This window comes from Oxyura jamaicensis, chromosome 7 (genome assembly GCF_011077185.1).
Source record: "Oxyura jamaicensis isolate SHBP4307 breed ruddy duck chromosome 7, BPBGC_Ojam_1.0, whole genome shotgun sequence".
NCBI classification, from domain to species: Eukaryota; Metazoa; Chordata; class Aves; order Anseriformes; family Anatidae; genus Oxyura; species Oxyura jamaicensis.
Window position 1 is genome coordinate 25,564,611 of NC_048899.1, and position 24,971 is coordinate 25,589,581.

The following is a 24,971-nucleotide window of genomic DNA, read 5'->3' on the forward strand; positions in this document are numbered from 1 at the left end:
ATCTTTTCTAGAGCTCAGTCCTCACGTCCACTTTACATGCCTCTTCTTCTGAAGTGTGCGGTGATTTTGATCCCGTCTTCCTCCTCATGTTTTAGAAAATGAGGAACTCTTGGAGAAATGTTTTTAATTAGTTTGCTGAAAAGGTTGCTTTGTGCTCGTAGGCAGAGACCTAGGCACTCGTACACGAAAACCACCTAGAAGAAAGGCTTGAAACTCGGGGTGTTCCTTTCTCACGGCACTGTGGCCCGCTCATACAGCTGTTGGATCTGCTGGGACTTGCCTGTGTGTGAAGTTAATCAAAAATGGCTATTCCGTGGTAACAACCAGTCACTCACACCCTGCTGCAACCTGAATTAATTTTCAAGTTTAAGCAAGTTCCCCATTTCCATGTTGAGAGCAGGTAGGGACTTCTTCCCCATGCTCAAGGAAGGCAGGGCATGGGCCAGCAGTCCGAGGTGCAGGCAGGAGGCTCTTTGGGAGGCCTGCTGAGCACAGGGTGGCTGGAGCCCTGCAGAGAACTCCTTGGGGAACAGATTGCTTTTCTAGGCAGGGACAGTTTAAAACTGGCTTTTTTTTGGTTTGTTGCCATTCACAAGTCTGCTGCTGTCCTTGAGGATGGGGAAGCTCAGCACTGTTTTCGGTTGGTGCTAAGCTGGGGCAAGTGAGAAACTGCAGCTCCAGTGGTATGAAAAAAAAAAGGCATGGCTTTCCTCTGGTTTGGGCCCAGCAACTCTTTTGGAAAGAAGAAATAAGAGTTGCTCTAACTGGGTTGAGGCGTTGCTGATGACTGCAGGATTGGAACTCGGATCACTCTTGAAGCTGAGCTCTTCCCTACGGTCTGAAAGAGCAGCTACAATAGAAATCACTGTTGTGTTTCCCACTCAATAGGTAGATGAACAGCTCTGGCAAATCCGGGAGAGTTCGGTGTGCTCTGCAGACAGCCCTGGGCCGGGGCAGTGCTCACAGGCGAGCGGTGAGCTCACGGCAGTGACTTAAAGCCCTGCCTGCTTGCAGCTGACGCTCCCTTGCTGCTCTGGAAGGTCAGGTTTTGCTGGGATTTCAGTCTTGGGGCACAAAGCAACCTCCTGGCTGGTGGCAGGGCTCGCCGGGCGGCTCCCTGGCTGCACAGAACCAGTTTGCATCGGGCCCGCAGGATCCGGGGGCTGCTCCCGCGGGCACTCGGGCCAGCTCTGGCTGCAGGCTGGGCCGGGGCAGCTCCAGGCTGTGCTGGGGCTGGCGCCTCTCAGATGTGGCCGCAGAGCACGGAGGTGAGCTGTGCCGGCACTGCCAGCCCGGGGATCTCGTGTGTCTCATCCGCTGTCGGGTCTGCCTTGCGCTTCGGGAACTGAGACGTGTTTGTGGGCTCTATTTGCTCAAACAGAAGGCATTCAGATTTGCTGCCCCAGCGCTTCCAGTTAGTGAACTCGTGCCTCCAGCTTCCCCCCAGTTGTTTACTGGGCCAGGTGTGTGCTCCGCAGCCCCTTCCCTTGCACCGGGTTTGACCCGCTTTCCTTGTGCGCACAAAGAAAGTAGGGCAGCTTCTGGCTTTGGGTATTATTAGACAGGAAACAAGAAGACATGCTGTGTTTTTATCTCCCCCCTCCTGCAAGAGCTAACCTACGGAGGGGAAGTGCTTCAGGAAGCAGCGTGGTGCTGGTGGGAGCCCTGGGTGTCCGGGGAGCAGCTGGGAGGTCTGTGTGGCTGCAGAAAGGGAGGGACACTGACCCCCCTCCACCCAAAAAAAGCATCATGTGGGTCCCTAATGCAGTCCCAGGACAGGAGAGGCTTCTAATGTTGGGGAACATAACCAAACGCCCGACATACAACCACTCTTTTAAAGAAAGCATAAAAACTTCACAAATGATGCTGTGCCTCTGAGTGGGAGCAAAATTCGGCCTGGCCTTTCTTGTCCATGGTTCTCAGGACACCGCAGGCACTGCTGTGGGCTGCAACAGCGCAGGGTTCAGCCTGGGAACACCTTGAGCCCCTCGTGTTTGCAGCCTGCTCGTTTTGCATCCCCGGAGCCCAGCATTAGCCGTGTACCTTGCAGGCCAGCGAGGGCATCGATGGCTGAAGGCCAGCAGTCAAACCAGGACCCAGACATCTCCCTGCTTTCACTCCTTAAGGCTCGTGTGTCTTCCCAGTGACCTGCCTGACGGTTTTGTCCTCACCTCCGTGGGTGGGTGCTGATGGAGGTAGCTGCACGAATATTGATTACTAATCAGCTCTTAGTTAAGCCCCAGATTTGCTGCCTGTCACTAAAGCTCCTTCTAGGGAACTGATGGGTAACTGCTGGTGTGAAGAACAACCAGAGGTTTTTGTCCTGACCTACCTTGTCTGATTCCCTAAAATAGAACAATGCTGCTCGTATCCAGCTTATCGCAGCCTCGCAGCTGTATACGAGTAACCTATTTTATGACATGCTTTCAATCTTTTCTTTGCTCTGTTCTTAATTTAACCTGTAATACTGTTCTTTTTGTTTCTTTCAGAATGGATTGCTGAATTGGGAATTATTGCAGACCCGACAGTACAGCACTGCTCGTTGCTTCATCTATTGCTAGTTATTTAAATTGGACTTTTAATATCCTGCCAGCTGCTGTTCACACACACATGGTGCATTGTTGCCATTCTCAGAATTGCATCTTTGAAACCCAGACCCTCAGTAACCTTCATCGAACAAAGAGGCGACCTCCTGCGTCCGTTCGTAGAGGGATTTGTCGGACCGCCTGCCCTCTAGCTCTCTTGCTGGTGCTGTGTTTCTGAGACACCATGGAGCCCAGTATGGAGTACTGCTTAGCGCAGGTGCTGCAGAAGGATGTTGGGAAGAGGCTCCAGGTTGGCCAGGAACTGATAGATTACTTCTCAGATAAACAGAAGTCAGCTGATCTCGAACACGATCAGACTATGCTGGATAAAATGGTTGATGGACTGGCCACCTCTTGGGTCAATTCCAGCAATTACAAGGTAAGACTTGTCAGATGGAATTTAATTACAGTCAGAAGTTTCATTGGCAAGTGATGCTTGATCTAAGTGGAAGCTGTATAGCGTACCTTCTGATACGCTGCTCTGTGAGCTGGTAATTACACTGAGTCAACCATCCGTGTCCCACTTCTTGGTAGTTAATAACTGGAATGATAGCAGAGATTCATAACAGTAACACTTCAGCAAGTTGGCTTTATTCTTGGTGTCCATAACTTGTGCTGTCCCAATTTCTTTGTCTACCTTGTTTCACCTGTGGGGCGCTTTGATCATCCCACTACTTGGCAGTGTTGATGATTTCCTCATTACTGGGAGTTGTGCTGGAGTTCTCTTGTGTAGAAGTGAAGGAGAGGCTGACTGTACAGGTTGCATGTCCTTTGGAGCAGAACATTCTCAGATTAATTTAAACTGTTTTAAATGGATTTTTTGATGGTAAGGATGCTGTATCTTGGTCACTATGTTCTGCACAGCTGCATTTTTGCTTTTCGTAATTGTCAACAAGCAACTGCAGTGGAAGCTGCTTGGCATACAGGAAACAACCCAAAGCCATTGGAGGGCAACCTGATCAGCTCATGGCTGAGTGTAACAGCCCTAAGGTGGGAGGCCCAGCGTCAGTGCCCTAAAACAGCCCTCTGGGGTGTCAAACTACACTTCCTGGGTCAAGGTTTAAGCTGTTACGTTGGCAGTCTACTTCTCTGCTCACCTCTCCCTTCATCTGAGAAAATACTGGTGTAAAACGAAGATCGAGACCATCTGCGTGACCGGGAATCTCCTAACAGTTGTGTGCTCTCAGGCTGGTTTTGGGTACCAGACCCAGCAGTTGGGTGAACATCCAGATGGTTCATGGCTGCTGCCCACCTAGGGCTGTGCTAGCTGAGCTTGTACGTTACCGGTGGGGAAACAGCAGTGAACCGAACAGAAGTGACATCTTGAGAAACATCAGTTTGCACTGAGAGGGGCCTCATTTGCTGCTTCTGCTGGGAGGGCTTCAAGTTGCCTTCATCATTGAGCTATGCAATGCATGGCCATTGTTGACGCTTTTAGGCTTTTTTTTTTTTTATGCACTGCTTTTATACACCCAGGGCTGGGGCCCACTACGTGAAGAAAGTTTCTCCTCAGCACTTTCTCATATTGAAAAATGGTAGGAGAGGCTAGTTTGAAGTAAAAACGGGCAGGGGTTTCAGTAAAGAACTAACTGGGTGAAATGCATTGCTTTTTGGGGGTCTGGGGTACTCACTGCACAAGGTGTGTTAGCCAAGGGGAAGGTCTCACCCTTGCATGGGATGATCCATTTGCCCCAGGGCTGCATCCCGGTGTTGATTTTTGCTGCTTTGTGCAGGACTGCTGGTTTGATTCTTTTAGCTCCTAATGGGTTTTGTTACTTAGAGAGAGATCACGCTCTTAAAAATGAAATACATAGTGAAGAGTTGCAGGGAAATGTTATTTCCCCTGACAAAGCTCGTAATCGTGTTACAGAAGGCAGCCTTCCATTCTTATCTCTGTCTGCATATCAGGCATTACAAGAGCATGCTTGGCTGAGCTGAAGAGAAGTAGAACTTACATAAATTAGCTGGCTTTCTGAAACTCTGCATTGAATAGGTTTTTTTTTTTTGGTTTCTCTAATTGAGGGGTAGAACAGATGGTGCAGGCTTAGTTTAAAGTGGAATCCATTAGAGTTACTTAAGCTGATGAGTGGTTGTTCACTGTAAGCATCCATTTGTTCTCTGTGCCATGTTTGTTTTGGTTGAGATTCGGCAGAAGAAGTCCTCATTTAAGAAGCAGATGTGCATGGGTTTGGGTTGGTGCATTAATTTGGTGGGTGTGTGCTTTGTTGAATATTTTGTGCACGCAGAGAAAGACTGCACGATCTTGGGAAGAAGAAAAGAGTGAAGGGTTTCCAGACAGCTGTTAGCTGTTGAATTTGGGGGTGAGGGTTATGAGAAGATCAATAATGTGTGCCTTTTCCTCATGCGTGCCTGTGCTGCAAAAGCTAACTTAGCGAAAATGGCCTCTGATTGCTTTGATGTGAGGGGATGTGAGGAGACCCCGTGCTGAACTAAACAGGACAGAGGTTTGTTTCCTTGGTGGCACACGAGCTGCCTGAGTCAGGCCGGAGGTCTGTCCAGCTTGGTGTCCATGGTCAGAGGTGAGCAGAAAGACCGCATACACAAGGGATGTCTCCTGGGCATACCCCTCTGCCTTGTAGACTGGAACCCCTGCTGCTGCTTTTGGCAAAATCTGAATTCCTGTGGGTTTTAGTGCTGGGATGGGCCCCGGGCAAGAGCGGTGGCCATGGCATGTGCGGGCTGTGTGGCGGCCAGCCCTCTGTTCCACACAGGACAGAGCCAGCCAGCCCGAGGGCTCGCCGCCCTCCTGCTTGCTAAATTGAGAGGACAAAGCTATCCCCCTAATGCTGGTGTAGCGTTTCAGCTGCAGCACCGGAGCGCTCCCCACCGGGCTTTGTTCAGAGCCCTGGCACAGCTCCCCGTCCCTTGGGAAACCTGGGCCGGGCGCGTTGGCTGCAGCTGGTGCCCCTGAGGAAGAGGCAGGTCACGGGGGTTTAGCCCCTGGTGATGAGGGCACGCTGGTGCTGCTGTGCCGGGTCTCTGGGGCCCTGCTGCGGAATGTGCTGTGCGGTGCTGCTTGCCCGCGACCAAGGAAGGAATTCGGGCTGCAACAGGTGCAGGGAAGGGCGAGCGTGGTGTTCACGGGCTGGGGGAGCCTGGCTGACCAGGGGAGCCTGGGAGCTTGGCTTGCTCAGCTTGCAGGACGAAGGCTGAGAGGCAGCGTGACTGCTGGCTATAAATACATCAGGGGGGGACGTCGGGGAGGGGGGGAACTGCTGGAGCTAAAGGGCAAGGTTAGCACAAGAGCGGTGGGTAGAAACTGGCCACGAGTAACTTTAGGCTGGCCAGGAGATGAAAGCTTCCTGCAGCAAGAACACCAACAGACTAGAAGGCTTGAAGAGGAATAGATAAGAGCAAGACATCTATTTGGTTTTAGGATTGATTTTATAATGATTTTGAGTAGTTTATTGTTATTCTATATTATATTCTATATAGAATAACAGGATTATCCATGGTTATAGTGGCAGTCCATTTTAGTTCTTTGTCTCTTTGGAGTGCCTGAAACTGCTCTAACGCTTTGAGGAAACATGAATGTATTAAAATGCATGCCGACTTTGGTCCTTAGAAACCCCACAGGGATTTGCAGAGCCTGTCCATGCTGTGCCTGAGGGCCACGTGCCTGTTGGAGCGATGCATTTGCCTCTGGAGAAGAGTTAGTGCCCGTGATCCAGCTCCCCTTGGGTTTTGTAGGGAGCGGGCTGAGTGTCAGGGAGTCCTTGTTTCCCTGCCACGGGGGTTCCTGGCTGAGGATCATTACCTGGAAGCCGTTCTTGTCTCACCCTTGGAACTCCGGCCTGAAAAATCACCTCCTAGGAATCCCCTTGGCAGTGGGATCTGATTGCCTCCATCTATTTTAAATTATTTTGTAAGCAGAGTTGCTTTTGTTGAGCCTCATTTCCTTTGGCTCTCTCTGTGCAGAGTCGTTGGTATATAATGCTGTGGTTTTCCTCGTGTTTGTTGGAATTGGTTAAAGAATTCAGAAGTTACGGGGGGAGCATCTGAATAATATGTGCATAATACAGTTACGTAAGCATCTTTTCCTTAAAAACCAGACTGAAAAATCCCTGATGTACAGAAAGTACATGCGTTTCTCTAGTCCTGGCTCATTTCTTTAACTTCTGCTCTGTCCTTAGCTTTAAGCGAGCTGTGCTCGCTCTTGGAGGAGCAGCCCACTAGATGAGGCGGTCTGGTGCAGGGCTACTTCCAGGGTGGTGACTGACCCTGGCATCCTTCCTGCGGCAGCAGTTGCCTTTTGAGACAGAGCAGTAAGATCCCCTGCACGTTGGAGGACTGGCTCATAAGAGTACAGGATAATTTGGTTTGTAAGGGCCCTCGGGCCACCTAGCTTCATCCACCCTATCGGAGTTTACAGTCCAGGCCTTAAAGCTTGGTACTTGGTTTTCTAATAAAATTGATTGCCACGTAAATGCTAAGCATCCCGGGGTCAGCGGTGCCCATGTGGGTCAGCTCTCACGTACATGCTTTTAAGATGCCTGTGATGACAGGATGGCAGCTTAGGTTCGTCGCAGACTTGGGAGCGTGGCTCTGAAATGTGCTGCCCAAGGTAACGCTGCTGAGCCCAGCTGGGGCTCAGTGTGGCCTGTGCTGTCCTGCTGATAGGGTGCTCGGAGCTCCAGGCTCCTGAGGGCAGGGCTGTGCTACGTGTCGTGCTGCGTGTCCCTTAGCGCTGTCCCACGCTTGTGTCCTGCACGTTGCCTGCTGTGCCGCCAAACGCAGGAGGGAGCGGGTGGGTCACGGTGGAGACGAGCAGTCTCTGATTCTCTCCAAGTGAATGCTGCCTCCCACAAACTGTTCGTTACTTTCTTCCTAGATCAGATCTCATTTTTAACTAGACAAGACCTGCTATGTTCCTCATCTGGTACTGCGCTTGTGCCAAATATGAAGCTTTAAAACAAAGCAACATTTGACTATTCAGGAGCCAGAGCAAAGAGTCCCAGTTATCAGAGCGTGGAAAGCAAGACAGCTTCTTGCCAGTGGTGTGGCTGGGACTTCAGCTACAGGAAGGAAAATCAGTGGGAGTGGGCCCAGAGCTTTAACTGCATGTGGCTGAGTTCTGCTGAAGGGCTGGGTTTGGCCATGTGTTCGCACAGCTCCCTCTGACTGATAGCAGGTGGCACAGGCACGTTAGGTCTCATGGGAAGAGTTGCAGTGAGTGCATGGCAGTTCATGCAGTGACACCAACAAACACCTGCTTTCAGCCATTCAGGAGAACTTTGCATCTTCAGCGCTTAAATGAAGGGATGCCACCTGTGCCTGCTGCACCGGACTGCTTACCTCTCTGCCCCTCAACAGACAACAGACCCGGGCATGTTCTCATCTTTAATCAGACTGCTGTGGCCACAGTGATCCTTGGGCAGATGCTGGCGTATACTGCTGGCTTTTAATGAAGGCCCTGGAGAAGCAGGCTGTGTAGGTGAGAAGGACCAGGGAGCGCCGCAGCGTTGCACCCTGCGGGATGAGGGCTGCCGTTGGTGTGCTGCTGTCATGTACATGCCTGAGCTGCTGGGCCCCCAGGAGGAATTTCTCCTGCAGTGATTGATGCTGTGTGGGAAGCTACGAGTGCTCATGGGTTTTAGAAGGTACCTGCTCTTACAGATTGACATACTTGATCTGCTGGCTGGCTAAAGCTTCTCACCCAGGCTTGAGCAGGTGGCCTTCCTGGAAGTCTGCTCTCCACCTCTTCTGCCTTAGCTGTTCCTTGAGGCCTTCAGAAAGCTGTTACCAGGTAGCATGGCCAGACTGCAAGTAAGAATCAGTGCTCTCCTTGTGAAAGCCTCCACTGGCGCTGGTCCCCATCGAAATCCAGGTTTTCTCATTGATCTTTGAGGCTTTAATGTGTAGGTCCCATTCTCTCCCTGTGATTTCATCCGTCTGTCATCTGGAGTTTCCTATTGTAGTGAGCTTAATGAAAGTGAGTGAGGAGCTTTTCCCACGCAGAAGGGCATGTGTGGTGAAAACTTGTCTGAAAACCTCTGTGTGAGGGCAAGGGTGATGGGAGCTGGCGGCACAGATGAGTGGGGAAGCAAGGGCAGACATCTCGAGCCAAGTGACAGCGCTGTGGCGGTGCAGGGATGAAAACCTCAATATGTGGAAATGCTGGAGAAGGATGGGGCTGTGAGAAGGATCACCCTTGGCAAGATAAAGGGGTAAGAAAATTCCCCCTGCAGCAGCAGTGATACAAAAGGGACAGCACCAGAGTTGGCAAAGCTGGAAGGGACTGGATATGCTGTAGCAGGAAAGGCTGCTGAGAGCTGCCTGAGCATTTCCCATCGGTTAGGACAGGTGGGAAAGGCAGGATCTTGGGTGCTGTGGAAGTGCTGCGGGTGAACTTGGTGAACTCAGGAGGTCTCCTTGGGGTTCCTCGGCAGGGAGAAGTCTTGTTTCTCCTGCGGCATGCCTCTGTCCCGTGCAGGAGGTCACATAGTCTGTAAGGTGACATAGTCTGCTCCTGAGGTGTCGGTTCTCGAGTTGGCCATTGTTGCTTTTTAATGACTGTGAACGTGGAGACGGATGTGGTCCGTGAGGGTGAGCTGGCTGAAAGGAGAACGGAGAGGGAGATTTGGTCTAAAAATGAATCAGAACATGGAAGACTTGAGAGAGAGAGACCTGGAGGGGCGGTGGGAGGAAAGGTCTGAGGAAGGAGACGGGTGGAGCTAAGGCTGGGAAATAGGCAGGGCTGCAGGAGAGAGGTGCTGGATTGCTTTGGCAGGTTTTATCCCCTCATACAGTCGAAGGGCAGAAGTTGGGGGCTGTTGTAGGGCTTTGGCTAAAGGGACTGTGTGTGTGTGTGTGTGTGTGTGCAGAGACCACAGGCAGGGGGACACGGTGAGGGAGCGGGCTATTTGGGGTACCCGCTGGGGTGTGGGTTACGCTGCTTTGTAGGGCTTGGAGTGCCTGAGGTTGGAGGCTGGTGTCTAGCGGTGCCTCCGGGGACAGCCCTGGCATCTCCTCGTGCCTTCGCCCATGCCAGCAGCGGGTAGAGCTGGCTGGCGCTTTGCTTCTGCATCCTTTGCTGTGAGCTAAAATGGGCAAGCGTGCCTTCTCTGTGCCATTGCCTTTTTATGTAATTGTGTGTAAATAGTTGGTGCAATGGCTTCTGTTCTTTTTGAGGAACATACAAGAAAAATCTTTCTTGTAAAGAGTAATTTCTATAGTTATTTCTGTGACCTGGAAACGTTTTGGTATGGCTTTGCTCACTGCGGTAAGCAGAAGTGCCAAGGATTTAAGAAACATCAGAAGGAAGAGGTACTGATGTCCTCCTTCCAGAGCCTTCAGTCCCTAACGCGAGTTTCTTGGGACAGGGCTGGGGTAGCTGACGGCCTGCAGAGGTTTGTGGTGCGTTCCTGCTGTTTGCATGCTCTCAGCCTGTGGGGCTTGTTCAGTGCTGCCACAGCCCAAGGACGGTGCTGAGCAAAGGCTGGGCGAGGTGAGCACAGGCAAAGGGAGGTGGCTGAGGGCAGGGTGCTGATGAGATGGTGTTCATTGGGGTGGGAGGCGAGCCAAGAAAAACCTTGGGGAGGGCAGGGAGGTGACTCAAGCCTGTTCCTTCTGCTTACTTCGAAGCCGTCAGCAGACGTGGGGCACTGGCGTCTTCAGGCTGGGAGCCGGGAAAAGAAAGGTGGTGCTGGGGTGGCTTCTGGGGCATCAGATGGGCTGTGGCAAGTGAGAGCAGCAGCTTGGGTAAGGGAATGTACGCCAGGAAACAGCTCTACAGCCAGACTTGGCTGAGCAGCAACAAAAATGCTCTGAAAGCTGCCTCCTTTAATCAGGAAAGGTGTGGTGGGGCTGGGACAATGGCAAGTCTGGAGCTTCATTAGCAGCTCCTGCTGCCATTAAACTGAGACAAAACGCAGATTGACCCCACCTGCTTAACACATGCCCAAATGCAGGCTCCTTGGAGGTGGGGCAAGATTTGGGGCGAATAACAATAGCACAGCTAGCTTCTGAAAGATCCCTCTTATTTTTTGTAGGTTTAACTCTTGGAGTGCTTGTAATAAGTGATTGGGGATAACTAATCCTATTTGCTCTGCTGTTACACAAGTCAGAGCGTGATTGAAGTTTGTGATTCTCCTTATTGGGAGCTTGTGAGTCTGTATTTCCTTGTGATACTTTTTGTGGTTTTGAAGTGAAAACGCATTGCTTTTCTTAACACAGCTTTTTTTATAGCCGATTAAATGCAGCTTTGGATCAGCACTTGTCTTCCATGCCAGTTACCGGGCGTTGTGTGAGTGTGGCATCTTTGTGAAAGACGCTGTGTTTCGTGTAAAGATTGTTATGAAGCAGAAGATGGGGAAAAACCATATCTGTTCTGTGTCTGTTCTGTGGTGGTTGCAGTGTTTTTTTGGGCTGCCACAGAACTGCCGCAAGGACAACATGAGCCCTCTCTGCATGTTTGCAGCCCGGTGGAGTGCACCAGCTTCCACCTGTGATCTGGCCCTGTGGAACTCAGATTATCACTCAGGGAGCTATAAAAGAAGTGAGGCAATTGCCTGTAGGCTCACATTTGCGCTATAATAACCCACATCCTCACCAGCAAGGGGTGCAAGTAACACACCTCAGAAATGAGAAACCCACTGCACATAGGTCTTGGGGGGGAGGCGGGAGGGATCCTTTCTTCTGCAGGTGAGAAAACCGCTTACATCTGCGTTGGGTACGGTGCATGCAGTGTTTGCATTGTTAATGAAAAATAAACCAGTGTTCAGAATTCCGAGTTCTCATCTTCTTCCTTTATTTGATTTGAAGATCTTAAACCAGGCTAAGCCCTGATGCTGCTCCAGAACGGCGTTATTCACAGCACAGAATTGGTGTCAGTGCAGGAGGGGACTGGCTGGGATTGTATGAACTGGACGGGGCAGGGTGTCAGTAACTGACCTCATGAGCTCCTGCTGCCGCTCAAAATCTGTTCTTGGCTGTTTTGGAGAAAATTCAGAATGTCACTGGACTTGCACAGAACCATTATAGGTGTAAATGTCCATGAGGAAAGCAGCTGACCAACCAGAATTGCCAAGGGAATTGTGCTTTGGAGCTGAGGCTCCGATCACTGAGCGGTGTGGTGTCCTTGTACAGGATGCTACGTGCTTTGGTGCTGGTGATCACCTGGGTGCTTGAGTTGTGCTCCACATCACATCTGGCTGGGTTCTTGCTCTGTAACAAATCCAAGAGCTAAGAATGAGGAGTGTGGAAGAGCTCCCAGCTGAACTCGATTGCCCCAGGACCTGCGGCATGGTTCGGGTTCCTGTAAGGACTGGAGGGAGGTGTGCTGTGCTCCTCTGAACGGGGGCTGAGGCTCGGCAGGGAGAGAGATGGGAATGGACCCAAGGTAAGGCTGAGGGGGGCCCTTCGCCACAAGATTGTCCTCTTCCTTGCTGGCAGGCTTGGTGTGTTTGCAGCTGACACACTTCAGCTGCATGTGGGTATTGTTTTCATCTTTGTGGCTGTGTTTCGAGCCTCTGCTGTTCAGTGCTCAATTTAGGAACGCTTGCATACCTGTGAGATGGATCCTTTCTCTTTTATCTGGCATCAAAAGATGAAAAGGCAACTTGAAAAGAAGCATACGTTGTTCATTTGACTTGCACAGCTAATCTTCCTCTCAGAGCAGTGAGCTCCAGCTCTTCGCTGAAAGCAGGTCGGTGTCTGGGCACAGGAGTCTGCTAGGGGAGAGGCAAGGAGCGGAGTGTGCCTGTCCCAGAGGGGCTGCAGGGCTCCCTTTTGCTGATGCTCTTTTATTAGGAGTGAATGGTAAGTGATCAGTCTGCACTGAGGATGTTTGAGCCTCACCCGTTAGTCTTCAGGTGGTTTTCCAGGCCTGGTGGGTCTCGGACTGTGGCGATGGGCCACGCCTGCTGTAGTGCTCCCACGCGGTACAGACCGTGTCCGTCTCAAACACTTGTGCTGGAGCCTTTTGGGGGCTCCTTCGGTGCAGATCGTGCTGTTGGGTCTCTTTAAAACAAGACAAAACAACAAGAAAAAACAACCCTTTCTCCTAACAAGTCCTGCCTGCTAGGAGGAGCCCGTGCTTCTCCCCAGTCTCGCAAGACCTGATGTAGCAATCCTTAATGCACATTCTTTTCCCCTACATACCCTGGAAATGGTTGGGTTGGAGATGCGCTGAGCTTCTGACTGGCACAGTTAATGCTATGCACGTCCTGAAAGGCTTTGATGCTAGATCAAAAGAAAGAAAATAAAATGGTTTTGGAAGGAATGAGATTAATATATATATATTTTTTAACTCTGCTTTTCATCCAGAAGGATCTGGAAGTACTTTTCAAACCAGCAAAATGGCTAAACCCATCACTCTAGCATGCTGCTCTTCACCTGCTTTAATGATGAGCTTGGCACAAAGGTGGCTTGCTGAAAAGGGAAGAGGACTGCTGTAAATATCGATGCTGTGCTCTGTAGTCACCAGGCAGTTGTGCAGAGGGTGTATGCGGTCTGTATTTCACCCAGTTGCACGGCGATCCTACAGAAAACAACTTGGAGGCAGGCCAGAGGATTTCCGAACTCTTGCTGGCCCTGCGCTGCTCTCGGGGAGGTCGGTGAAGCGCATCGTGCTCATGGGGTGAGTGCCCTGCCTCACGTCCTGTGCCCCCTTTCCAGGCAGGAGCCTCTCTCCTTCTTCCCTTGGCTTTATTTTACAAGCAGTTTTCTCTTTCCCACCCTTTCTTTATGGATCTGCAGACTTAAGGCCTCGTGGGACTCGACTAGGAAGCGGTGCAGGATACTTGCAGTGAGCCCTGCTCCCAATCTGCCCTCTTAATGGGAAAGAAATGGCCCCGAAGAAGTGCAACGGCTTGTGGAGCAGCATACAGGTTCTTTCTCGCAGCCTCCTGCTTCCTGTGGAGAAACTCTTCCTCCTGTCACTTCCTTTGCCAGCAGCTCCCTCACGCTATGTGGCTCCCGGGGCCCATTGCTGCCTCCCTGCCTGCTGTCTGCCCACTGCAGCTCTGGCAGACGGGGTGCCCAAAGCCGTGACGTGCCAGGTGATTTTGGAGCCTCCTTGGCCTGCTGGAGAGCAAGTGACCGGTGTGTGGTATTATCACAGCCGCTTGGTGGGAGAGGCACGGCACCAGCGTGGGGAGAACACCCGCCACCAGACGAGGGGGGAGAGCTCTCGTCTGTCTGCCTTGAGTAGGCTGACAGGCAAGGAGATGCTGTGCCGGGGAGGAAATCCTTGGCTATTTCTCACACTCTTCTTCCGCCTTTTGTGCGCACCTCTGAAGATTTCAATTACAAGCCAGAGACCATCTGTCTAGGTTGCTGAACCGTGAGGAGCCGAGTGGGAAGTGCCTTTCTCCTGGTGCAAAGGCTTGCTGGGGAAGCAGGTGCCCCTGCAGGGGTTAGCTCCAGGGGAAAAGGTGTTTTCTCTCCTGCTTGCATGTATGTGCAGGTGTTCAAGCAAAAGCCCCATGCAGATGCTTCTCATTCCAAGTTAATGATGCTTTGTTCCCTCAGGTCTTGAGAAGGATGCTTAACGAAGGGAGAAGTGAGCTGGCAGGATCCAGTTGCTGGGTCTGGTCCAGTTTGCCCAGTTCCTGAAACAACCAGAGTGAATTTGCTGAGGAGCCACGGGAAGGGCGTAGCTGGGGCTGAGCCAGTGGCCTCAGCAGCAGTTGGTTGTGCCTCCAGAGTGCTGGGCTCCTGGGAGGTGGATGGCAGGAGGGCAGAGCCCTGCTGTTCCTCCTCCTCCTCTCAGTGTGTGGCATACTCTAGGTTTAGAGAATCAAGCTGCTGTTACAGCTCCTGGTTAGCCACTGGGCCTGACCTGTGAAGGAACTGCGTGGATTTTCTTTAATGTCAGAGGAGAGCGATAGCAAAGAACAGTTAACACTGAGGAGCCTGCTTTTGGCTCTGGCTTGCGGCAGTGTGATGACCCAATCCAGGTTAGCAAGCCGCAGGTCTGCACCGCGACCAGGCTGCTCTGAGTGCCCAGCAGCTGGGCGGGCAGGGGCTCGGTGCAGCTGGCAGCTCTGCCACGTACAGCACGGGCTGCGTGAGCACAGGAGGTCCTCCTCCTCGTGAGCCTCTTCCCTGACGTTTTGGGAAAACGTGCTTGTTGAACTGGAGACTTGGTTGTGCAGGCTTCTGGTGATGAGTGGAAATCAGGGCTGAGGCCAAGCCCCCTGCGGTTACTGGGGTGCTCCTGTGCTGGTGACAGGGGTGCCCTCTGGGTCCCTGTCGCTGTGAGCCGTGGCCTCCTGCCCCCCCAAGCCAGCACCGGGTAGGGGTGTGCGCTGAGCAGGGACCTCGCTCGGGGCCTCTGATGCGCACGGGGGGAAGGTGCTGCCCGCACCATCGTGCTTGGGAATATCTGCCAGTTCCCGTGTTGTGGCACCACTTCGTGCAGTGTGACTGAAATGTGTCCCTAGTGAACTAAAGCACTGCGGGTCTGAAGTGAGTTTTATATTGAGTTTTGTGGCCTGGGGGCTTTTTGCATGGATCAGCTCGCGTGTAGTGCTGCGGAAAGGGGTTCAGGTAACTGGGCAGGGGCTGCTCTGGGTTAGGCCTGGCCCTAGAAGCGGGTGTTGCTGTGGCAAAGCAGCACAGCTGAGTTGTACTGAGAGGGAAACAGACAGGACTTGCTGAATGTGCCAACATTGATTCCTTTCATGCAGTGTCTGGCATGTGTGGTCTGTAAATTAGAAGTATGGGTGATCAGAAAGCTCTTCTGAATAGCCAGAAGTTTCAGAGCTATTGTTTGCTGTTAAATAACAGGAATAACAAATGTCCCCAGTAGGAGGAGTTTCGTTGGGTCTCGGGGCAGCTGTGAGGGAGTCCAAATGCCTGCTTGCCTCTTGCAGCAAGAAGGAAGCACTTCTCTGAGAGAGCCTCCCTTGTCTGGTCTTCCAGGAGATCTCCTGTGATGCATGCTTCCAGCTTCCCAGAGTTGGGCCCGAAGTAGTTGTGTAAAGAAGTCCTGCTCATGCTTCTGTTTCAGTTCGGGTCACTGGTGTAGGGGTAAGGGTCCTGCAGGGAAGGAAAGGGTGGACGCGGTTCGGGTTTCAGGCACGGCAGAAGGACTCTGCGTCTCACCTTTACCTATCCCTGCTCCGTGGCTGTCCATTACTCTTGAGCTAAGCCAATGTTACAAAGTTTGGCTCACCAGGGTGTCAGCTCTGCCCTGGGGGTAACTTGGATTTGCCAGTGTCATTTATATCTGCAGTGGGTTGTTAATAGAGTCTATTGCCAATTTGCCTTCTGTTGTTTGTGCAGAATGTTTGCCAGCTGGTAAATGAACTTTTTGCTGCTATTAATTGTATTTCTCGTGGCAAGGAAGAAACCCGGAGGCTCTGTAGATATTGCAATGTAGAGGGCCTTGGGAAATGGTCTCATCCAGTTTATTGTTCAGAGATGGCAACCAAATGTGCCTGGGTGTCTTGTCAGACGTTTGTCCAACCTACGCTTTAAATAGGTCCTTTGAGGATTTCCAAGCCTCCTGAATTTCCCCGTTTCAGTGCCCTTCTGCTCGTTGTGCTGATTTCCTTTCCAGCTAATCTAAGAGGATTTCTCTTTATCCTTCTCCTGGATGATCGGGGAGGAGTTGATCACCACCCTTCTTGTGGGAGGCCATGCTAGGAAAATGTCTCTGAGGGAAAAAAAAAAAAAAAAAGCTCTGCAGGCATTGTCGTGGGCAGAGATGCTTCTCCTTACCTCGAGGAAGGCTCGGCACGCGGCAGGGAAAAGAGCACGCGGGCAGATGGGGCGAGCACAGCTACAGCCGTACCCAGGAGACAGCGTCGCGAGGCTTCCACGTGGTGGCAGACACCTGGGTCACGGTGTTGGGTTGTCAGCCTGGCTGGAGGAACTGCCGCAAGCGAACGTGGCAGTGCGAATTAAAGGCACTGGGACTCTTCAAAGAGCATTCAGGCTGCCTGGCAGACTCCAAGAGCTTAGTGTCTGAAATCTGTTTCTGCAACTGTTCTTTTTCCCTCCTAATACGCTTCAGGTAGCCTTGAAGGGCTGAACTAAGCCATCTAAAGGCACGACACGTGCGGTGCCTGACTCCTGCTGTTCGGTTCCTGGGGAGAAGGATGTGAGTGCAGACAACTGCCGTCAGCTTCGGGGTTCCTGGGGGTCTGACGGGTCAGAGCCAGGCCTGCAGCAGCAGGTCACCCGAACGGCATCACAGTGCCACGTCCAGCTCCAGCCCTTAGGTTTGGCTGATGAAAAGTCAAAATGTGTCGGAAGAGTGCAGGGTCTGTGTTCTCCTGCGGTTCTTCCCTATAAAGAAGGAGTTAAAGAAGAATCTGTGCTCTGCCTCCCTTTTTTTGTGTTTGTGGCACCTTCTTTGATGTATGAATGGGAAGACAAGGCACAGAACATGCATGGATGCTCTCAAAGTATTTTCAGTCTTTTGAAGGAGGGAGGAGAAATCTCTTTAAATGGCGATGTGAGCGTACGGAGTAGCTCTGCGGGGCCGTTTTTCCTGCACGTATGGGTCTTTGGCCCCTCTGTAACTGGGCTGCGTGCTGGCACGGCCCCAGCGCTGCAGGCAGGCCTCTGCGGGGTAGCCAGATCAGACTTTTTCCAAGATGCAGACCGCACTGCTAGATCTCACCGTGACAAGTTTATGGTAGTAATAATGCTCTGTAGTTCCAGATGAGGATGTGAAAGCTCTTGAAAATCATGAGTTTATATTTTCTCCCCATCTTGCGAGGGTGCTGGAAAGTGCTGTTAGCCCCGATTTTGCAGGAGGAAATAAATGAAGGGCACAAAAGAGGCGTAACTGCAGCTGGATTCCCTTTGTAACCACTTGATGCTGTTCATTTTGTGGAGACTCAGCAACTGAGCTGTTAGACTTTCCTTATAACATCTGTGCTGAAGCAAAAGCAGTCGCTGGATCTCTCTAATCAGTACCAGGAGCGGTGTTATCAGGAAAGGATATTTTATTTCTAGGTGTTAGCCCTGGGCATCGCCACATCTTAACTCCTCTTTGTCTAAGCGATGTTTCCTGGCCTGATGTGTGAAACTCAATCTCTGTTCTTCTGAAACAGGCTCCGTGCCACGGGCTGCAGGAGGCTCGCAGGCAGCAGCTCTTCCTTCTCCCCGAGCCAGGTTGCTGTTGTCACAGACTGATAGGAAGAGCAATTGGAGCCTATCGCTGTGTATGGCTTTGAACTTCTTACTTTTATCCCTTGTTGTCAAGTTAAACAAAACCTCCTAGATAAATAAGCCTAAAGCCTGGTGCTCTTTCATTAATGAGAAGAGTGTACTGATTCCTGCTATGCCTGGAACTCCAGACACGCACACACGTGTGCTGCTCTTGCTGCTTGATCCGTGTCTAGCTCCTTTTCACCTGCGTGAAACTGGTGCAATGCAGGCTTGGCGTGGGTCGGATCGGGTAGCTGGAGCCTTCAGGGACCTCAGAGAGTTGTCTGTATTGGGCTTCTGTGCCTGGAGAAGGATCCAAAAAAAATCTGTGTTGCTGTTTTGCTTCCTGCCAGCAAGGTCTTGGTGGTGACACAGAAGCTCATTAAATCCATTCATAAATTAACAGGACTGCTTCTAACTAGAATACATCAAGCTTCTGTGAGTTTTAATGAACGCTTGAAATTAGTGGCAGCTGAAGGCCTAGATGTTGAGACTCGAACCAAAGCGATTTGTGTAAGCGTGACCAACCTGATCTAATTTGGAGCAGTAGGGTGGGGAGCGTGCTGAACTGCTGGCCTCTGCAGCCCCCTTGCAACCTGATTTTATTGGTGAGCCCTCTTCTGGCTCTGAAGCTTGAAGAGCTTTTGTCTTGTGCCTCCGTGCGGAATGTGCAGGAGGGCTGGCTGGGATGGGAGGAGACAAACTGGCGAGCTCTTCAGGTCAGCGCAACGGCGTCACGGTGCTGTGTCCAGCATCCTGGCTGTCCTATTTGAGAATCTACCACAACATCACCTCTTAGTTCTTGGAGCTTTTAGGCTTTCACTTATGCATAAAACATATTCCTTCATTTGTTTTCATCTCAGATAATGAGGCACTTCTTGTTTGGAGTAGTTGCTACAAAGCGGAGAAACTACCTTCGGTTTGGGAACAGGAGGGCTTGCGTAATGTCCAGCCGGTACGGGTAAAAGGGGTGAGGCAGCATGGAAGGAAAAGGCTTCGAAGATGGGAAGGGCGCTTGTTGGGGGCGTTGGTGCCTGTGGTGCTGCTGATTTCAGCTTAAGCTGGCACCTAATTTGCATGTTAGAAAACTTCACCAGGCCTCTGCTAGAATCCCGTAGTGCCCCCCCCCTAAAAAAAGGCCCAAATCCTCTGAACCTGCCTGTGGTGGCTGGTTCGATGGAGCTTGCTTTGCAAGCTACAATTATTTTTACACTGTGTTAGTGGGACCAGATGATTTTTAACTGGAGTAATTTGGGAGTTTATTGTTCCCTTTCCTCTTCTTAGGGGAAATGTAGCTCAGATCCAGCAGGCTGCAGTTATTCTTCAGCATTGCTTTGCAATCTTCAGATCTGTGCTGTGTGTAGCAACCTCCCCCCTGTAGTATGACACCATCTTTTTACTAAGCTATATTCAGTTGCTTAATTTCTTGCATTTTTATAAAAGCGTGCTATGCTGTTCACTTTGCTGTTCTGTATAAAAACACAGTAAAACAGCGAGCGTCCTGTTCAGCAGAACACTTTCAGTTGACAAATGTCCAGTGAGGGTAAACCTCTCTGAGAAATGACTGAACTGCAAACCAAAACAGTTGATCTTTTAAGCTCTCAATTAAAATAATCATTAAAACCCGTTGTCATGTTGAAAATACTGCTGGAGCTGTGAAGGAGAGCAGAAGGTGCTGAAGGCAGTGGGGGTGAGTAGAGCCCGTCCAGGAGGTGGACCCGCCGTGTCGGTGTCTGTACGGAAGCTGGGTGGGTTCGTGTGGTACACGTGTGGCTTCTGTTCCTCTCATGAATTTCTGTTTCGTAAGAGAACCATCTGAAGTAATTAATCCAAGAGCTGATGGTTCAGTTAAACGTTGAATTAATTCCCTTCTAGTATGAACCCACAGAAGTGAGGGATGCTTTCTGTGGACTCCCAGCCCAAGAGTGCTTTCCCAGTGCAGCTGAGACACTGGAGTGTTGATGGGAGCTATTGGCCTCACCTGCTTCAATGTGCTTCTAGAAGTAGAGAGCCAAAGTGTGTGTGGTTTGTCCCTATCATTCTCCACTCGTGCTGTCAGCCGCTCTCTGAGCTCGTTCTTTCCCCTTCAGAAAATGCTGGCTCCGTCACACAACGCAGGATGAATTCCCTCCTTCTTCCCTGGAGGCATTTGTGCTCAGTTTTATGTCCTTCTGCAGGAATTCAGTGACTTCCGTAAAACCTCTGAACAGATGAACACCCCTGGGGGGATGACCCCAACCATTTCAGCCCCAAGATGTCAGGTTCCTCAGCCCCTAGGTCTGTGTGGTAGGTAGCCTGCTCGGGGTGGCAAAACCTTTTAGGAAGAGGTTTCTGACCATGCACGTTGTGGCCTGAGGCTGTGCCCGAACTCAGATGCGTTGTGCCACACTCCTGTCCTGTAGCTGAGTGTCTGCTGGGGAGGACTGGGGCTGCCTGCTTGCAGCTGAGGGAGGAGCAGATGTCGGGGGCTCGTGTGGGAGCTCGGCAGAGCCGTGCTTCAGCTGTCGCTCCAGATCTTGGCAGTGACAGCCAACAAGGCAAAGGGGCAGGCGCGTGGGTCAGGGGGAGTTGAAGAGGGGAATGTGTTTAGGAAGGAGAAGAATGCTGTTTTCCTGTGCGTTTGGGGCACGTGGGGTCTGGTTCTGGAGCGTGTGGAAAGCATTGCCGACGGCTAGCCTTTGGTTGTAAGCGGGCACAGAGCCTTTGCATTCGGGGGCTTGCTCAGGTGAGCAGCTCAGCGGTGGGACCGCAGTGTGGAAGTGCCCCATCTCCTCTCCACCTGCGTGTACCTTGGGGCATCCCTCGAGGGCACTGCTTCCTGCTTCTGCCGGGGCTGCTGCCCCTTCGGCCCCAGGGGCTGGGAGCAGGTGAGATCCTCCACACCTACAAGTGATGCTTAGTCCTGGAGGCTGGCTTCTTGGTGCTTCTCCACACGTCTGGCTCTTTCCCTGACATGTCAGGGTCCTACTTGGTTCTCTGGGAACCCCAGCTTGCAGTTTTGTCACACCAGCTTTTGAAATCCTCTTCTTGTGATTCTTGTGAAGAGCTGTCCGTGAGCTACTGCACAGGTGTTCAGCACGTGCTTGATCTGTTGTAGCTAAAACTTGCGTGAAGATCTGCTGAACGTGCTGGAAGGACACGTTCTGTGTGAGAACGTTGCTTGGATGCTCCTGTTTCCAAGCTGCTGTGGCAGTTGCTGGGAGAGCCAGCTCAGCCCAGAGGTTGGTTGCACAGAGACGTGGCTGGAATTGGTATTCCTTTATGGCTGCAGGTGAGGAGCATGTGAGAAGCCTCTTTGTATTGCTTTTTGTGGTTGTTAAATGTAGTCTGGCTTTCACCTTTTCCTCCAGCTCCACTGCCCAGTAAATACTTTGTGCTATTTTTTCTAAACAATTGAACCTTCAGGGCTCTTTGGGAGCTATAAAATCAGTTGCTTATTTACTTGGCTGCTAGCAGCACTTCTCAGCACTTCCCAGCACTCTTCAGCAACAGAAAGTGAAGAAAGGCCTTTTCTGGCAGAAACCAAGGGGGAATTCCAGGCGGGGATTTTGTGCTTACCCGAGGTGGAATTTGGGCAGAATTCAGGCCAGTGCCCTTGCATTAAAGGTTGGTACAGGCTTCCTGCGTGTCCAGCTGACCAGAGTTTCAGCTCTTCTTGGAGACTTTGTACCTGCTAGCACAGACTCTGTCCTGCAGCACTGTTTGCTGAGGGCTTGGCCAGCAGCCTGCTCAAGTTGGCCAGAAGAAGCCAACCTGTGGGCTAACGCAGCATCTCTGCAGGAAGAGGGTCCTGCTGAAGTGACATGTTCTCTGTGGAGGAGGCATTCCTTCACCAGCTGGGCTCCTTTCTGCACCTGGCATCCCTCTCCTCGCCTACGTGGGCAGTTGTCTTGATGTGGTTTTTCTTTTTGCAGCTAGCAGAGCTATCTTGGATGTTTCTTCTTTTCTCCGTGGAGTTTGTTGTACCATTAGGGTGTTGGGGATTACGGCAGCGTTTCCAGGTGCTCTCGGGCCCCTCATAAGCATTTCTGCTTCCATCTACAATGTGCTGAGCGTTTTCTGTTCTTGGAGGTGTTGCTGCTGAAGCTGGGGTCAGCACATCTGTGCCAGGAGCCTAGAGACGCCCCAGCTAACGTGGCTGTGCCTGCAGGCAGATTGCCAGCATGGTTTGTGGCTTTCTGTGAGCACTGCAGCCGGCTTTCCCTTCCAACGGGGTGGGAAACACCTTGATGAGGTAAACCAACCCGGGCTGTTAATAAGGCACGTTGCTACACCAGCAATCTGCTGGCTGCCAGAACAAGGGCTTTCGGGTTTCCCATGGAGAACAAAGCAGAGCATCACAACGTCCCTCCTCTCCTTTCCCTGCCGTACTGTTACTACCTCTCCGCAAGAGATGCCCTGCACCCAGTGCGTGGTGCTTCACTTTGCCCTGAGCTCCTGAGGTGCTGCTCGGCAGCAGGGGTTGGGGCTGGCCCCCGGCTCCTTCACCCCGGCACCCTCGGCAGCTCTCCTGGAAGTAGTGTCCACACGTTGCTGGTCACGCTCCTGTAGGCCTCCCCCCGTTTTTCTTGCTGGGTTCTCTGTAGCGGTGACTTGGTGCTCTGCGGTGCCTTTCCTTCAGCTGCTGAGAATTCCTGATGTGTTCTGCCAGGCTGTAGCCCTTACATCAGCTCAGGGCTGTTTCTCCATTGGCTATTTTTACTGGACCCAGAAAAATAGTTCCAGGATTTTCTGCTTTTGAGCAAGAAAGGTCCCTATGTGCCCTAACGGTAGCTGTACAAACCATCCCCGTGGTGATCTGGTGATCGTTCCTGACAAATTTTTCCTTAATGCTCCCAGCATTAGACTTGAGGCCCCCTGGGACGTGCTCCACTCTAGAACTATGCATTATTTACTGAGATGCTCCTCTCCTCCCAGACCTGCAAACGAAGGAGGGCGTTCATTAACCATTTCTTTTGCTCGTTTTACAGTGTCGTTGCTGCTAGCTCAGCGGTCTGTCAGGCAGTCGCTCTGCTCGTGGGCCTTGCTGCCCTTTGTCGCTGTCCCAGGCACTGCGGGCTGAGCCGGGGCTGAGCGGTGCTCCTGAGGTACTGCTGCCTGCTGGGGTTTTGCAAACAATAGTTAGAGGGGGTGAGAAGTGCTCCGAGCTCTGTGTTAGAGCAGCGGGGGGCTCAGGGCACGGGGATGCTCCCTGCTCTTCTCGCCCCAGAAGACCTGTGGGAAGCTGCTCTGCTCCTCACAGCGTATGGGTGAGGTGTTTGAGAGTCGTGGCTGGGACTGCAGCGTGTGCAGAGGGGTCGGGGAATGGCTGCGCTGGAGGGCAGAAAAACCCGCTGAAAGGGTTCTGTAGTTTTTTTCCCTGTTCTCTGAAATCCAAAACAGATGTCTGGCCTCTTGTCGGTATCTTAAAACAGAAGAAACGTCGCTACAGGACCGCTGTTTGGAAACTTAAATTCCCACATTAATTCATTAATTTTTCTAAATCCTGCGTCTTTAGAAATCTACCTGGGGATGATGAGAAGCAAGAGGTGGGTTTTTCCACTGGAAGTCATTCCACGAGGCTGTGGTCCACGTTCTGGTGGAAAAACTGACATCCCACCCAGGCAGCTGCTCCTGGAGGTGCTGCTGCTGTGTTGAATGGCACATCGATGGCCCAGCATCCAGAATCGCTTGTGACTTTTGGAAGCGGTGTGTGATGGGCTGGATGGCAGCTCGTGGCTTCGGAGAGACTTGGAATCGCTAGTCCAGGGTTCTTCCCCCTGCTCAGCTCTTCTGCCACGTCCTGGGGTCGTGCCAGTGGAACTGCTGCTGCTGTGTTTCTGTTTGATGCTCACGATGCAAAGCGTGCCGGGCAGGGTAGTGCATGTGGCCAGGCTGTACCAGGGCCGTCGTGCTGGGGTCTCGTGTTCGTCTGTCTGCTGCGGGTTGTGTTACTGCCTCCTGGCCCCACACGCGTGCTTGGCTTCAGGACTAAAATAGCAAATGCAGAGAACATCTCTCACTCGATCTTGGGAGCACCGCACTGTGTGGATGTCCCGTGTCCCGGGGAGTTAGAGCTGCTCCGGCGGGCAGTTCTGCGGTGGGGTGGGCGGTGAGCAGGTACCGCTCCTCCTGCGCTTGGGGCTTGTGCTGTCTGGGAAGGGCTCTTCTTCACCCCTACGTTGTGTTCGTTTAGAGTACATCAGTGCTTCTCCAGGCCTTTGCGTGTAAATCCAAGGTTAGCTAAGGAATACTTAAAATATTAATTCTACGGCTGAGTTCTCTTACAATTTCCTTTTTGCACTTTGAGACTCAAAGCCTGCACTGACACGTGGGGCCGCCTGCAGGCCTTTCAGTGCCACCCAGGTGCCATGGACAGACGCTTTGAGCTCTTGGAAGTTAAGCTTTGACTCGTTTTTCTTACATTTTAAGGCAGCTTTTCAGTATCAAGACAGGGTATTTCGCAGGAGCGCCGCTCACAGGGAGCGAGGCTTCCTGGGGAGCCAGCAGGGAGGCAGCAGAGCGGGCCGGGGCCACCGTGGCTCAGCGGCTCCCCGCAGCGCTTCCCGCGGGGCGCCGGGTCCCGACGGCTGCTGGGTGGTTGATAACGAGAGGCCGCGGTCGCCCCGCAGCGGCCGGGAGCCGGCAGCAGCAGGCGCACGGCGGCGCTGCGCGTTCCGTGGCCGTGTCGGTGTGCGAGCAGGCGGCGCCGGGCAGGCCGTGCCGTGCCGCAGCGCGGTTCCAAAAATTGCGCCGCGCGGAGCGGGCGCCGAGTGTGTTGCCTGGCGTTAGCAGTGCCGCCCTCACCACGCGTTCATCGGGCGGCCGCGCAACCCCAAGATAAGGACGGTTGGGGCCGCTCCCCGCGCGCCCGCGCTGAGGGACGGCCGAGCGCCGCCTGGGTCACGGCGAGGGGACGCGCGCCGCCGCTACCCCCCGCACGTCCCCGCCGCTCGGGGGCGCGCTCCGCGTGCCCGCCGCCCCCCGAGCTCGCGTCCTGCCCCTCCCCGGAGCCGGTTGGAGCCGCGGCGGCGGCTGGCGGGGCGCTTCCCAGCGTGCCCCGCGCCGGCGGGGAGCTGATTTGCATAGGGGGCGGGGACAGCACCCGAGGGGGCGGGGCCGGCGGCAGAGCGCGCCCCCTGCCGGGCGCGGGGTGCCGCGGGGCGCCCCCGGCCCGCACTGAAGCGCAATGAGGCGGGAGGCGCTCGTTAGCACTGCCTGGCGGTCACCCGGCCGGGCTCCTGGCAGCGAGCACCCCGGGAAGAGAAAGGTCAAGGG

At 52.6% G+C, this 24,971-nt stretch overlaps 1 protein-coding gene and 1 non-coding gene across 24 annotated transcripts in view; one reads left to right on the forward strand and one right to left on the reverse strand.

Annotated features, from left to right (window-relative positions):
• The window catches only part of CLASP1 (cytoplasmic linker associated protein 1), a 160,981-nt gene that overhangs the window by 7,312 nt on the left and 128,698 nt on the right, over positions 1-24,971 (forward strand). For 22 of the 23 annotated variants that reach the window (XM_035331631.1, XM_035331628.1, XM_035331630.1 and 19 more), the window contains exon 2: positions 2,490-2,964. In XM_035331631.1, coding sequence (XP_035187522.1) covers positions 2,770-2,964 — 195 coding nt within the window. In that variant the 5' untranslated portion in view covers positions 2,490-2,769. Of the gene's footprint in view, positions 1-2,484; positions 2,965-24,971 lie in introns of those variants that run through there. The other variant, XM_035331629.1, reaches the window with a different exon arrangement.
• Positions 24,431-24,544, reverse strand: LOC118170357. Its single transcript, XR_004752674.1, has one exon. It is a non-coding gene; the product is annotated as a U4atac minor spliceosomal RNA (small nuclear RNA).